The sequence below is a fragment of the Hoplias malabaricus genome, chromosome X1, assembly GCF_029633855.1.
Source record: "Hoplias malabaricus isolate fHopMal1 chromosome X1, fHopMal1.hap1, whole genome shotgun sequence".
Taxonomy (NCBI): domain Eukaryota; kingdom Metazoa; phylum Chordata; class Actinopteri; order Characiformes; family Erythrinidae; genus Hoplias; species Hoplias malabaricus.
In genome coordinates, this window is record NC_089818.1 from 9,214,268 (window position 1) to 9,229,685 (window position 15,418).

A 15,418-nucleotide genomic window follows, 5' to 3' on the forward strand; every position below is an offset into this window, starting at 1 on the left:
CTTTCTCTCTCTCTCTCTCTCTCTCTTTTTCTCCCTTTCTCTCTCTCTCTCTCTCTCTCTCTCTCTCTCTCTCTATCTCTCTCTCTCTCTCTCTCTCTCTCTCTCTCTTTCTCTGTGTGTGTGTGTGTGTGTCCCTTCAATACACAGGACTGCACTTGTGTCTATCTCCAAAACATTTCCAAAAATAACTTTATAGAAGAATAATTAAATGTTCTTAACCATTGGTGGGGAACCTGCAGGCAGCAGGCCATATGCAGCTCTCCACTCAACCGTAGTCAGGTTTTATTGACTGTATGATTCAGTTTTCTGCAAAAGCCTATGGTTGTTATGTAAAAAGCTCCAGTCAGTGTTAAATCAGTCGGAGATGTGGCTTTGCTCACAGCACGTTACTCAACTATCGAAAATGAGCAGAATGTAGGAGTGTGGCAGTAAAAGCTGAGGACCTATGGTAACAGTTTTCATATTAATGTGGCTGTGTGATGTTATTTGACATTATTTGGCAGTAGTAGTAGGTGAGCCCTGTGTATCTAGGTAAGAATACTAACTTTTGTATTCGCCAGCATCTAAATTTAAGGACTCTTTTGGATTCTATCGTATACAAACGAGCGAAGAGTAAAGCAATGCAATCTGCTCTGGATGAGAGCATCTCCTAAATGCACTAAATGTAATGGAAATGTGGCTTCAAAATAACGTTCAAAACTTAACTACAATGTATGTGAAATACACTGAGGATAATTACTTTGAAAGTAAGCATTTCATATAAACTTGGCCTTAGGTATCAGAACAGCAGAGATGACGGTGTTGATGGAGTTTTCATGTACCTCCTGATGGGGTGTTGACAATCTCTTCATTCCCCACACACTGGAAAAAGTGTGTGGATTAAAATAAACCTCCTATAAATACAGCGAGGGTCACTCCAAAGCTTAAGAGGATCTTGGTCTTACATTGTGTGCTTCTCTGTGGCCACTATTGCTATTGACCACAAGGTGGTAGCAGAGGATTTTTCTTTAATTCACTCACTGTTTAAACAACAGGCTGCACTGTGTTCATGCTGTGCATATAAAGTAGAAACCGTCTTTTTCAGCGTTGGTTGCTAAAGGAGTGTTGCTCCTCACTGTCCAAAGCCGTTCAAGAGGGTGGATACATTTTGGGAAGCAATCTTAACAAATGGCCTAATTAATCAAATATATGGTGATATTAATGAGGTTCCCTGAGCAAATGGAAGTCCAGGAGCAGGGGAAAAATGGTAAAAAAAAAAATGATGGTTCTGAATGGACTGCAGTGTATGGGACATTGCATCTGTTGGGTGTCCTGGTGCTGACCCAAACTGCCTCTGGAAGGAGCCTTGCTATTATACTGCTTTAGACTGCATTAAAAGCTATTACTCTGCACTGAAAGTTCCAAAAATCATTAACATTGACTCTCACCTACTTTCTCTCTCACACACACTCATTAGCTGCCCATATGTGAGCTGTGTGTGAGAGAGGTGTGTGTCTGGCTCTGTTGGTGGTTCTCACTGACCCCTCTTGTGAATGCGTGTGTGATTTTTAACAGTGTATTGAGGCCTAATTACTGCTCGCGCATGCAGTGGCTGTTGTGTTTTACAGCGCTGCGCTTTATGGCATAGAGCTGCCCTCGTTTTCTGTGTCATTAAGCGTAAATAGGAGCGAGCACCCACTCTTGAACGGTGGGAACACACCCTACTCTGCCTGGGTAATGTTAGCAACCTCACAAATTGATACATGTCGTGACACAAGCGTCACCAAACTACACACCAAACTTTTTAAAGTGGGTTTGAGAAAAATGCGAGAATAGTGAATATTTTTGTAACTCTGGGTGAGTTTCTAGGAAACATGTTGTTGAGGTTGTTTGGCTCCTTCTGAGAGGAGCGGCAGAGGAGTGAACCTTCTGTACTTTTAATCACAGGCATCATGGAATAACAAAGTGTTTGGTAATGCATGCCACAGATTACTGGGCGGCAACATCAGCAAGGCTGAGGTTGGCATGCAGTTTACTATCTTCTAATTTCAGTTTCCTATCCATCATAAAGGAACGCTACATAATATATTTACAATGATAATGATATTTACTACTCAGGGGTTAGCACTGCAGAAATGGCACTATGTAACATTTGGAGGAGGGGAGGAAACTAAGGAAAACAAGGAAAGTTAAGGAAAATAACATCCTCCTTCCTATGTAACCCAAACTAACAGACCCCATAGCTGAGTTGCCAGGATATTTATCTGGGTGATATTTGGGTTTGTCTGGATAGCAGCTACATGTAATCCCTCTGCTGTGTTGTCTTTACTCAGGTCATCACTTCATCTGCATCCAGTCCATGGACGGCATGCTGATGTTCTTTGAGCAGGAGAGCTATGCCTTTGGACGCTTCCTGCCGGGCTTCCTGCTGCCCGGTCCCCTGTGTTACTGCGCACGCACTGACACCTTCATCACAGTGTCCTCCACCCGCCAGGTGGAGTGCTACAGGTCAGACTCCTCTCCCTTACCTCACTTATCTCTCTTTCCCAGTCGCGTACCTGATAACATGCAGAAGCCAGCATTCTGTGTGATAAACTTCATTATAGCAGCATGTATTAGCTTTGTGATTTGGGAACTCCCGCTGGAGACGCTCACTCTTGAGTTAATTATGGGCTAACAAATCATTTTTAAAGGGGTTTGGTCGATATCCAGAGAACTTGGCTATGGCTCAGAAGGTCAGGGGTTCAATTCCAGTTGATTTCTCCTGTTGCTGTTCTGCAGCGGGACAAGGCACTTAACAACAGGTTGCCCCAGGGGTTCTGCCCCTCTAATTGACTAGACCTCATTTTGGGGAAAAGGTGACACCTCTGCAAATTACTACTGTTGCTTTTAGAGTTTTATTGAAACCTTTCTGAGTAAATTAGTGAGTGGGTTACGTAAAGTACGTTGTGAGTGCTTCTCTGTATGAGCATTAAATGGGGACTATATAATTCTTTTGCAGTTTTACTGTTTCTCCTGAGATCCTCTCATGATATATGTTTTCCCACACGTACGTCATAAGTGAGGTCATTACTGAAGTCACGTACTTGTGCTGGATGATTGATTCTTGGTCTCAGTCATCACAAATTTACTGGATGGAGCTCCATAACGACATAGGACTCACAGGAACTACATAGGATCAGATACTGTCCTATTCCAATTGTGGGCGGAGCTTATACAATCCCTGTATATATAATTGAACACCTGTGTCAGCAGTGGGTGCACCTTAATGTACCAGAAATAACTAATTACTAGATGGAGCCAGAACTTTTTTTGGAAATATGGTGCGTGAGTCCCTCTTGGCTTTGTGACATCACAAAAACAGTTAACTGGGAAAGAGCTGTGGCTTAGTTCTCTTATATGGGCTCCAGAGGCTTTTCAAGCCATCAACCACATCCGCCGTCTCCTGTCCTGTTGAATGAAAGCGAGGGAGGAGTGGACAGAAGGAAATCTGCGTAGACATAGCACCCGTTGGACGGCACAGCTGGCCGAGTGGGCGTCATGTGGCACCACTGTTATTTCCACAGCTGAAGACAGTTAGCGGCACACTAAGCGAACCTTTTTGTGTCTTAATGAAATTTCCACTCAGCGATCGGCCACCGTTTATTTTTCCTGTGTTCGCCGGCCGCGTGGCAATAATAGAGCTACTTTTTTTTTCTTATAAAGCCGCAGCCGCCCTCGGTCCAAAACCGTTGAAGACGAAGCATCAACAATAAACGTATAGCGTGTACAAATGTAGAGATTTGAATTATTATTTCATATTGGACAGATCTTCTGATAAGATAGCACAGGGGAACTGCTGCCTTCTCCTGGTGGATCAGACTGTATATATTCCCTGTATATATTATATATATATATAATGAAAATCATTAATGTGGTCTGAAATTGTGAGGGGTTTCACATGACTCTGTATAGTTCCATGTCTGGAAAAGCTGTTTGATCTGAGCTGGATCATTCCCAGGACTGCAGTGACACTGATGTATGTGGTGGTGGTGTGCTGGTACAAGTGGATCAGACACAGCAGTGCTGTTGGAGTTCATAGAGTAGTCCACCAGCCAGAAATAGGCAGAAACAAAGTCATTTTAGTGTTATAGCTGATCGGGGTTATCATGTTACTAGGTGAATATTTAAGCATGCCCATCCTTAGAAACAGCATTAGTGGCCTGTCCGGGACTGTGTGAATTTGAGACCGCCCTGGCGTTCGTTTACTTAGCTGGTATGGGTATTTTCTTGTGAAGTGGGAGAGTTTTGGAGGAAAGAGGTTTGATGTGTGCACGTTTTTGTGCCAGGTCAGAGAGGGATCCTCTTTCATATAAATGACTTCTGCTCTTTCCTCTGGCAGGCCTTCTCTTGTGCTGACTGATGAGTGAATACAACAGACAACACACACACACACACACACACACACACACACACCTCAGCAGTGATGAGGCCGAGACCTGATTACCAACTCTGCGTTAAATGTGATCAAGACCTAGATGAAAGCAAAAGCAAAGTCTGTGTGTGTGAGAGAGAGAGAGACGCAGCGAGAGAGAGACGCAGAGAGACGCAGAGAGAGAGAGAGAGAGAGAGAGAGAGACGCAGAGAAAGATAGAGAGAGAGAGAGAGAGAGAGAGAGAGACAGAGAGAGAGAGAGAGAGAGAGAGGCAGAGACAAACAGAGAGAGAGAGAGAGAAAGAGAGACAATTTCTGGTGCCATTCTTGTGGTCCATGTGGCAGTTCTGGAAAGTTGGTACATTTTATAAAAGGCAGTAAAAGCATGAATTAGATTTTTTTTATTCTCTTGGCACTTTACTAAAAAATAAAATGTTTTTCACTGAAAATGTTTGTATTTTGGGGCAGCACGGTGGCGCAGCAGGTAGTGTCGCAGTCACACAGCTCCAGGGACCTGTAGGTTGAGGGTTCGATTCCCCCTCAAGGTGACTGTCTTGTGAGGAGTGTGGTGTGTTCTCTCTGTGTCTGCGTGGGTTTCTCCGGGTGACTGTCTGTGAGGAGTTGGTATGTTCCCCCTGTGTCTGCGTGGGTTTCCTCCGGGTGCTCTGGTTTCCTCCCACAGTCCAAAAACACACGTTGGTAGGTTGATTGACAACTCAAAAGTGTCCGTAGGTGTGAGTGTGTGTGTTGCCCTGTGAAGGATTGGCGCCCCCTCCAGGGTGTATTCCCGCCTTGCGCCCAATGATTCCAGGTAGGCTCTGGACCCACCGTGACCCTGAACTGGATAAGGGTTACAGATAATGAATTAATGTTTGTATTTTATAAATGTAAACAAATGCAGAATTGGAACACACTCTAAATAAGAGGGACGTTCTGGAGATTCCACAGTAATTTATTTCCATCTACCACTTCATAAAATGACTAATTTCCTTTGCACATTTCACATTTATTTCTCTTCTCATAATATGGTAAATTCTGCATAAAATTCTGCCTTTAAATTTGGATAAAAGAATAGTGTCTTCACCGTAGATGTTGTGTATTTATTAAAATTAAATTAAACAGAATGTAATTTGACCCTGGGTCTTTTGCATACGGCTGCACATTTTTCGAATGGGGAGGGGAGGGAGGAATGTCTATTTCACTTCCTAAACCTGTTACAGCACTGTTATTACTGTACACTTCTGCAGAAAATTAACTGAAATAACAAAATGGCAGCTGGCCGGAGGCAAGAAAGCACACTTGGAATTTTTTCGCCCTCCTCTTGGTTTGCCTAAAATTTCTCACGTTCACCTTGTGATGGCTTTGGCTGCCTCTCAACCCCAGGCACCCCATTCATGTTTTATTCTACGCTTTCAGCTAATACACACACGCACACGAACATGTATACACGCACACAAAACACACACACGTGCTGAACATGTTCTTCACTCTCACACATTCATGCACATGGCTTTACTCTTGACAAACCTAAACACCCAAACACTCGCGTGTGCAGGTGTGTGTCCCCTGGGCGGTCTGTGTATGTGCACTCACACTCTTAGCACGTGAGGTGGAATAATGAGCTTTCAGGATACTTCTGATTTCTTCTGCTAATCCAGTTTTGGCAAATGTTATGTGGTGGGCAGTGGCATTGATCTGATTTTATGCTGTATTAGGCTGTTAATTAGGCTGTTAATTAGGCTGTATTAATAGTGGGAAGTAAATGGAATGATTGGTTAAAGGAGCAGTTGACAGAAAACCGCTCTCTCCAACTGATGTCCACTGGATGTTCCACTGGATCTTTGAAGCTACTTTAGCTAATGGAACCATGCTCAGGTTAACATCATGTCATCTGCATATTTTAATTACCACACACTTGCCTTAAGTTATGTTAATTAGTTTCATATTGTACAAAGTCATACAAAATTACAAAATCAGCCTGTCAGTCATTTTAAACCTTTGTTAACATCTCTCTTTAGTATTTACCTGCTGCGTAATTCATGAAATGAAAGTGTCAAACAAATAAATACAGTGGAGTTTGAGTTCCTAACTTGTGTTTATTGATAGTCAGAAAACATTTCTTACTAATTGAAGGAATAAGGTTTAAAAGACTGTTGGTGCCCCCCCCCCCCCCCCAACGGTGTTGGGAAACTCTAATAGGCGTCTTGCCTGTGACGTAGATGGTGGACAACAACTCTAGAAGCTGCACTTAATTTAATGCAAAATGAGGAAAAGGTGTGTTGTTTTTGGCTGCAATCATTCAATGTACAGTGGGACATCTGTGAACAAATGGCCCAAAGATCCCAAAATATCCAGAAAATGGACTAAATTTGTCCACTTTAAACGGGCACTTTGGAAAGGACCGTCCGCTCACTCCGTTATCTGTAGCTCATTTCACTGGCACTTTTCCAACAATATGGGCATGTAAGGACACCAACGAAAGGTGTTCAAGAGCCTCTGTAACATGGAGGTAAACAGGGTAAGGACACTCACTTCGCCTGTTTTAGTTGGTGTTAGTTAACGTTAGCTTGACTCGCTAAACTCGGTGGCTCAGATTATACTCGGCTACGTAGCTGCATTACGGAGGTTTATAGTGTCGGATGAATTCGAGTTCGACTTCGATCACATTTACAAGAATAACGGTACCTCTAAATTTGAGTTTAGCTTATTGCTAGGCTATTGTCATGAATAATGTTGGTTATTTAGCTAGATACTGTCATAACAGTCAGTCATAACGGTGTTTTACCGCGGCGTTGTTCAGCTGTTGTCCACCAGTGACGTCACGGTCGCGTTCAAGAATTTCAGTAGCGAGCTCGGGTTTTTCCGTCAATTTAATAAAATTGTCAGTTTTAAAGCAAATTAAGCTGCTATTTTCATTTTAATTCATACTTATATCTGTCAGTCACTACAATAATGTGGAATATTCATGGAGGTCCATTAAGTGGTGCTTAGCCTTTAAACAAAATGCTATATTTTTAGAATTAAAATTGCAAATGTTCTTTAAAATATTTTAATATTTAATGATGTTTGAGCAATGAAAATTACTAGGAACCAAATATCGTTCAATTATCTTCCAATATATATATATATATATATATATATATATATATATATATATATATATATATATATATATATATATATATATATATATATATATTCCTCCATTCATTCATTATCTGTAACCCTTATCCAATTCAGGGTTACGGTGGGTCCAGAGCCTACCTGGAATCATTGGGCGCAAGGCGGGAATACACCCTGGAGGGGGCACCAGTCCTTCACAGGGCGACACAGACACACACACACACACATACCTACGGACACCTTTGAGTCGACAATCCACCTACCACTGTGTGTTTTTGGACTGTGGGAGGAAACCGGAGCACCCGGAGGAAACCCACACGGACACAGGGAGAACACACCAACTCCTCACAGACAGTCACCTGGAGCGGGAATCGAACCCACAACCCCAGGCCCCTGGAGCTGTGTGACTGCGACACCTACCTGTTGCGCCACCGTGCCGCCCCCAATATATATATATATATATATATATATATATATATACACACACACACACACACACACACACACACACACACACACACACACACACACACACACCATTTCTTTTTTTCCCTTTCTTTTCTTGTAACATTAACATAATGTTTGTTGTGAGACATGTTCGATTATAGGTGTGTATGAATGCATATAAGAGGCAGGGGTGTGTTTTCATTGATTCCAATGATTGGCTGCAGGTACGGGACTCTGGCAGTTGCTACTGATGCAGATACCAGACAGGATTCAGAGCAGCAGAGCAAGAGCTCGGGGAAGAGACTTACGGTTAGTGCCCCATTATTTAAAGTTTATATCAAGTTATTAACAGTTTCACGGTGCCTTAAACAAACTATTTATCCACTCTCACTTCTAGTGTAATGAATTTTGTAAGAATGAGCACATACAGTGAGCATTGCACTTTATGAAAATGATTGTTTTTTTTATCCATCATTAATGTCTTATGAGCTATTAATTAATCAGAGATACAACATTAGTTACTAAATGTAGCCAAATGACAGATGTCCACAATTCTGGAACCTTCGTTTTTAAAATCAGGAAACATTTCCAATTGTAGCACTGCTCAGTGTCTTCGAGCCACTCATCAACTTTCTAGTAAAGTGTTTTACTAAATTCAGAATGAGTTCACAGACATTAACAGTGGATGACGTGCAACTTGGGATTTACATCACGCGGGACAATCAGTCTAGTATTTCACAGGAAACACGTTATTTGGCTTGTGAGCTATTTTAATTTAATTTAATTTAATAAACATGGCCTATTTCAGTAACCTCAAGTATGTCCGTTCATTAATGTTGTGGATACTTTACCACTTGGAATAGACTATGTATGCACCCATACGTTGAAGTCAAGAAGCTGTTAAATGAAGTGTGTAAATACATAAACTGTCATTATTGTATATGAACTGTATTCACTATACATTGACACTCTATGACATGTGCATATATGCTATAGCTGGTGCTTTGAAACCACTTTAATGGCCCAGAGAACCTAAACCATCTTTGCAGATTTGTGAATCCATTATTGCACATTGTGTTTTATTCTGTACGAGGTTATTTCTTGAAGTATACATGGCTTGATACTGTTTTTTCTATGTGTTTCTCAGGCTGAGTGGACTCTGGTCTTGGGAGAGCAGGCGCTGGATATCTGTATCCCTTCTTTCTCCCCCATGTCTTCCTCCATCTTCGTCCTGGGCGAGAGAAACCTGTTCTGCCTGCGGGACAGCGGTCAGATCCGCTTCATGAAGAAACTGGAGTACAACCCCAGCTGCTTCCTTCCCTACGCCTCAGGTAAACGTACAGTCCAAACCAATCTGTCCCAGCCACCGTCTCACTTCTGACGCGTCCAAAGTGACACACTCGATCCACATCACTTTTACTTTCTGAGTCAGTCAAGTGTCTGAGTCATTCATGTGAGATACAAGTTTACCCAGCAGCAGCTGCCAAGCGAAAATGTTCTGGAAAGAAATGTGGATTTTTCAAAATATACTACTGTGAACACCATAGACCTGGGCCTTGTGTTTCGTGGCAAGCTGATGTTGCGTTTATTACTCACTGAGTCAGTCATTCTTTGCTGTTCCTTAGGGGGAAATCCAGTGGAACTGCTGCATATTAGTTTTGACAGCGCAGTCAACAAAGTTGCCGTGTATAACTGAGGGCTTCCTAATATGCCAGGATATCTTTATTTGTGCACCAGCTCGGGTTCATCTGATAAGACGTGTAGATTCCTGTTTGTGTTTCGTTCGGGACTGACTCTGCGTTTAACACAAATCCTCTCTGTTTTCCTCTCTCTAGGGTCTTGTGAGTGGAAATATCAGAGCAGACTCTGATTTCACGCACCTCTACATATTAAACTCAGCAAAGCAATGTGGCTTGTGTTTTGGATGATGACCCATTAGCATTAGCTTGGCTGATTAGCGTGTAGAGGGCCAAACACAGCATTCAGAGGAAGGTTACTTTATTTGTACAAAGCATAGTGGGTTTGGAACAGTTTTGTTCAACACTGGGCGCCATATCAACAATTTTTAAAAGGCTCATTCACTTTCCCTTTTAGAGAAATAACCGTTTTAACCCTTCGGATGCCACTTTGTGTTGATTTTTTACACTGGCGTCAGAGCGGTAGTCACATCTTCCCAACACTGACACTGCCAAGGTGCCCAGTCAGGTGCCCGATTAGCAAATGGTGAACATGTTATATAAGAGCCAGTCTTATGGCAATATGAGCCTGCTTACTGTAATATATGATGTCACAAAATACATTTACAGGAGAATACATATAGATATCATTAGTGGTTAAATAATATAAAGCAGCTATCATTAGACAAGTTTAATTGGAATCAGTGCTGGAAGTGAAATAGTGATCAAATACTCAATCTTTGTATTCCCTGTTTTTGATCATATTTTGATCAATCATTCATTCATTCATTATCTGTAACCCTTATCCAATTCAGGGTCGCGGTGGGTCCAGAGCCTACCTGGAATCATTGGGCGCAAGGCGGAAACACACCTTGGAGGGGGCACCAGTCCTTCACAGGGCAACACAGACACACACACACATTCACTCACACCTACGGACACTTTTGAGTCGCCAATCCACCTACCAACGTGTGTTTTTGGACTGTGGGAGGAAACCGGAGCACCCGGAGGAAACCCACGCGGACAAGGGGAGAACATACCACACTCCTCACAGACAGTCATCCAGAGGAAACCCACGCAGACACAGGGAGAACACACCACACTCCTCACAGACAGTCACCCGGAGGAAACCCACGCAGACACAGGGAGAACACACCACACTCCTCACAGACAGTCACCCGGAGGAAACCCACGCAGACACAGGGAGAACACACCACACTCCTCACAGACAGTCACCCGGAGGAAACCCACGCAGACACAGGGAGAACACACCACACTCCTCACAGACAGTCACCCGGAGGAAACCCACGCAGACACAGAGAGAACACACCACACTCCTCACAGACAGTCACCAGAGGAAACCCACGCAGACACAGAGAGAAAACACCACACTCCTCACAGACAGTCACCTGGAGCGGGAATCAAACCCACAACCTCCAGGCCCCTGGACCTGTGTGACTGCGACACTACCTGCTGCGCCACCGCCCATATTTTGATCAGATGTCTGAAAAAAATAATATTGACATAACCCTATATTGTGAAAGGGTTTGAACTATAATGATATGATATTTTTTTTCATATTGCTCACCACTAATATAAACCTGTCTTAAGAAATAGAGAGGGATGGAGAGCTGAATGAGTGTGGACACACACACACACACACACACACACACACACACACACACACACAGTAAAGTATGCAACGTGGTAATCTTGTGTGGAGATTCCAGTCATCATTTCCACTGGGACTTCCCTTCAGCTGCATTCACTTAGACAGGCATTTATAACACAGTCAGAAACAAGAAGACGGAAAATCGGAGCAGAGGTGTTTTTTGGCACCTGTTCCTTTGACAGTGGTGATGTCTCTCTTGCAGCTAAGTACACATTTGCTTACGCTGAGCATCACACACATGGATGCATGACTCAGTCTCATTAGGGAAGTGCTCAGGCTGTTGGTAACGGCACTGAGAGGTGTGTGAGAAAGAGAAAAGACCGTACCCTGTTTCTGGCACAGTTGAACCGCTGGATGAATGTAGCTGAATGTAACTCGATGTGGAAAATCATTTCCTGCCATTGTAATATGGTATGTTTTTTTCCTATAAAATGTTCTCATGGTTTTGGCTGGAGTTGTAGCCGTTCAGTGTTTAGAATCTTTTACAGTCTTTCCTTTGGCACTGAAATATACATTTTTTTTCTACTTGTCTCTATCTGTTTTTCTCTTTCTTTCTTGTTTTCTCTCTCATTCGTTCTATCACCATCCAGCCCTAAAATAGTTTATTTCCTGCTAATGTTTAGTATTCAGTTCACGATTGTTTAAGCAGTTCATCAGTAGTGCCGGGTATTGAAATTCAATACTGTTACGATCCCCACCAAATTACCTCCATAAATCCCTGCTATTACAGGCCTCGATTGCAGAAATAGAAAAGCAAGCTTGCGTGTTTTTGTGCATGTATGCATGCATGCATCTCTTAAAGCGTGAGGCGGCTCAACGCAAGGCTGGATGCTCAAGCTTAAACGGTCAGCGTAGGCGGCCTCCTTAATTCCAGGGCATTTTTGGAAAGTGAGAAACGCGAGAGTTCTGGTCGGTTTGAAGTGGCACTGGAGGAACGTGCAGCAGCCTGTCATTAACCTGACCTCCCTGACACTGTACACTGAGACCACACACACGCACAGACACACACACCAACACACACACATACAAATATACACCTACGACCCCCTGGTCACCACACTGGCCTTCATCCTGTCTTCAAATAGTATGGAAGTTAAAAAAGACATGGCTGTTGTTGACGGTCTGTGTGCTTATGTTGTGTGTTTTTGGTACTGACTCTTTTTTTCCGTTTCTAGTTTCCGAGGGCACCACCAACCTCCTACTAGGAAACCACAACAACATGCTGCTGGTGTACCAGGACAGCACACTGAAGTGGGCAGCTCAGCTGTCCTGTGCGCCCGTGGCTGTGGCCATCGCCAACTTTCCGTAAGTACGACCCACAGGGGATGCAACATACAGTATATCATTTGTCAGTTGTTGGCTTTTGCAGAATGGATTTGACAGCTGTAAACCTGTCAGAATCATGACATTTCAGCAGGTAAGGTATTGTCAATTGGCCTAAAATGGTCAGATTATCTGATTCGCTGTTATAGAAGGAGACAAAACTCAGACTCAAATAAACAGTGCTCACTACTGCCCTCTAAAGGTGCTACAGCAGTGTTTAGACGTTTGAATTATTGTTTTTTTTGATGAAAAACATAGTCCAATAGATTTGTTTTCTGCTTTCTTTATTTACATGCTTTTGCATCAACTCAGCAGATGATAAATCACTTTTAAATTTGTTTATTTATTTATTTATTTATTGTTTGTATTCGTAACAGAATTTTTATTTGAAAATGTAGGAATCAAATGATTATGTAACAATTGTGGCAGACCTAGTCGGACTTTAATTGACCTTAAATGTGCACATTTAATCATATGGTTTACTCTACTTTGCAGCACATGCAATATTGATATCGTGGGCACATTTGAAAGAGTTTTTCTCCACTGATTTGTCCATATTGTATAGACATTACATGCCCACCATTGCCCCGCGGCTCTGGCTTCCTGGCCCCTCCTATGGGCCTGTGTTCTCCTAGTCTGAGCAATGTGGTCATAGTTTAGTGTCTAATATCCTGTAGCCCAGTTTCATCTAGGTATGAAACAGGAAAACGGAAGAAGCACGCCATTTGACTATCCCAAGGTATTATTTTTTGGGGGGACCAGTTCTTTAGTTTGAGTTCCAGGCTGGGATATGTTCCTTGCAGAAAGGCTGTAGCATATGCCAAACGCGCCGCCAGGATCCTGCTGTGCCAGTACCTAAACCACAGTTTAGTATCAAGTAGGCAAGTCCACACGCTCCACTGCCTCTGCCTAAGTGGACACTATCAACTACCCCTGTGTTAAGCCAGAGTTATTAAATCAGCTGAACCCTGACTGTAGCCCTTAGTACCAACGAGTCATACATGATTGTAGATGAGGGCACATAGAATAATGTTTCCCTCTGATTTAGCTTAAAACTGGTCTTTGTGCTTAGGAGTATGTTAGTCTTTTGCACACTCACACTTACACAAAGCTTCGTCATTACTTACTTTTTTCTACATTCAAGTTTGTATGTGATGTTCTTTAAAAAAGAGTTGATTTAATCACCGGCCCTTTTAAACACTGCATACACCCTAAAAGAAAGTTTCCAATTATTTGTCGGATAATCAAACAGTCACGGTTAAATCTGCGGTTTTGTACTGCATTCAATTTCCAGATTTTTCAGTATTCCTAATAAATCTCAAGTTTCCTAAGGATTCGTCATGAAATTGGGTGGTTATGAGGTCAGAGATTTACACCCCTAGGACCCAAGGCTTTAATAAACTATAACAACTCAGATATAACGCTTGTCCTAGGGTGTTTGACAGTGGGCTTTAATTATAGTTTTGTGGGCAGCGACATTTTGATGGAAGGCTTCTAGCTGCTTGTCTGTGTGAACACCGAGAGCGCTCTTCTTCCCAGGCCTGAGATGAGCCATGTGTTTTTTGTGGAGCTGTTTGCTCAGATTCTTTCTCATCTGATAAGGTAACAGATACCCCTGTAGGCCATGCTGAGTGAAAGCTCACTCTCTCTCCCTATATCTTTCTCATTTTCAGCCTCTCTTTCTCTCTCTCTCTCTTCCTTGTCTCCTCCTCTCTGTGGGTCACTCACTCAAGTTTTGTCCTGCTTTCACTCTTGCATTAAAAGAGTCTGTCTGTCAACACCATCTAAATGAGCTTTTTGTCCTTGTCCTCAGCTCATATCTCTACCCCACCGGGACCCCAAACTCCTCTCCACACACACGTATCGTTTCGATAATGCCAGGTCCATCAAAGACCATCCTCTTTGTTCAGAATTGGTTGTGATTTCCCGAAAGCCCCATAACATCTACCTGATATCTTATAAGCCTCATAACACTAACTGATAACTCATCAGTTCATTATGGTCTTCTTAATCATTTGAGCCTTCGCGCTAAAGCTCTTTGACAGGCTTTCGCAGGCCTGAATGCTTTTATTAACTCATTAACATTTTTACTCAGACTTCATTAGAGATTTGTTACAGTATTGCGCATACTTTTATTTACTTTTTAAAGTAATTTTGAGCTCTTTTCCTTGATCCATTCACCTTCGAAATTCTGACGCAGTGTAAATGGCACGTAGTGTTTTCAAAGTGTGTCAGAAAACGAAAACACTGAGCGCAGCGATATACACGCCCTTTATTAAGTAGCATATTGGCGTGCACTCACGCTTTTCTTGCACTTGTACAAGGCTTAGTTACAAGTCAATTATTAATGAACGACAATCATTATTGTTTCCATATGCTCTCTCTCATAGCTGAAGCCACAGCAGGAAATTGCTCCAAGATGTTCCGTATCAGCCGGCCAATCAAAACAGATAAGACCACAGCTCGAAATATCACGTCTGAAAAGGCCATAATCACACAGTAATTATAGACAGCTATAATCGAGGCAGTTATAGCTACTAATGTGGTTCAGGTTGTGTATTTACAACTTTGAGGTCATAATGTGTTTACAGAGGTTGTGATATACGACTGCATACATGGTGTTACGTTTTAATGATGCATCCGGTTCTTATGCTCTCTCCAATATCAATTAATATAATGCTGGACATTAACAAGGATATGGGGATAAATATTTTGGTTCATAATTTTTTAATTCTGTTTCTTTAGTAAATGATTTAAACTAAACTAGTAAACTCATTGGATAAGG

General features: G+C 42.4%; 1 protein-coding gene across 2 annotated transcripts in view; it reads left to right on the plus strand.

Annotated features, from left to right (window-relative positions):
- The window catches only part of bbs9 (Bardet-Biedl syndrome 9), a 155,454-nt gene that overhangs the window by 4,896 nt on the left and 135,140 nt on the right, over window positions 1–15,418 (plus strand). For both annotated transcript variants that reach the window (XM_066652114.1, XM_066652116.1), the window contains 4 exons: window positions 2,313–2,487; window positions 8,187–8,271; window positions 9,110–9,293; window positions 12,486–12,615. In XM_066652114.1, the coding sequence (XP_066508211.1) occupies window positions 2,313–2,487; window positions 8,187–8,271; window positions 9,110–9,293; window positions 12,486–12,615 (574 nt within the window). The remainder of the gene's footprint in view (window positions 1–2,312; window positions 2,488–8,186; window positions 8,272–9,109; window positions 9,294–12,485; window positions 12,616–15,418) is intronic.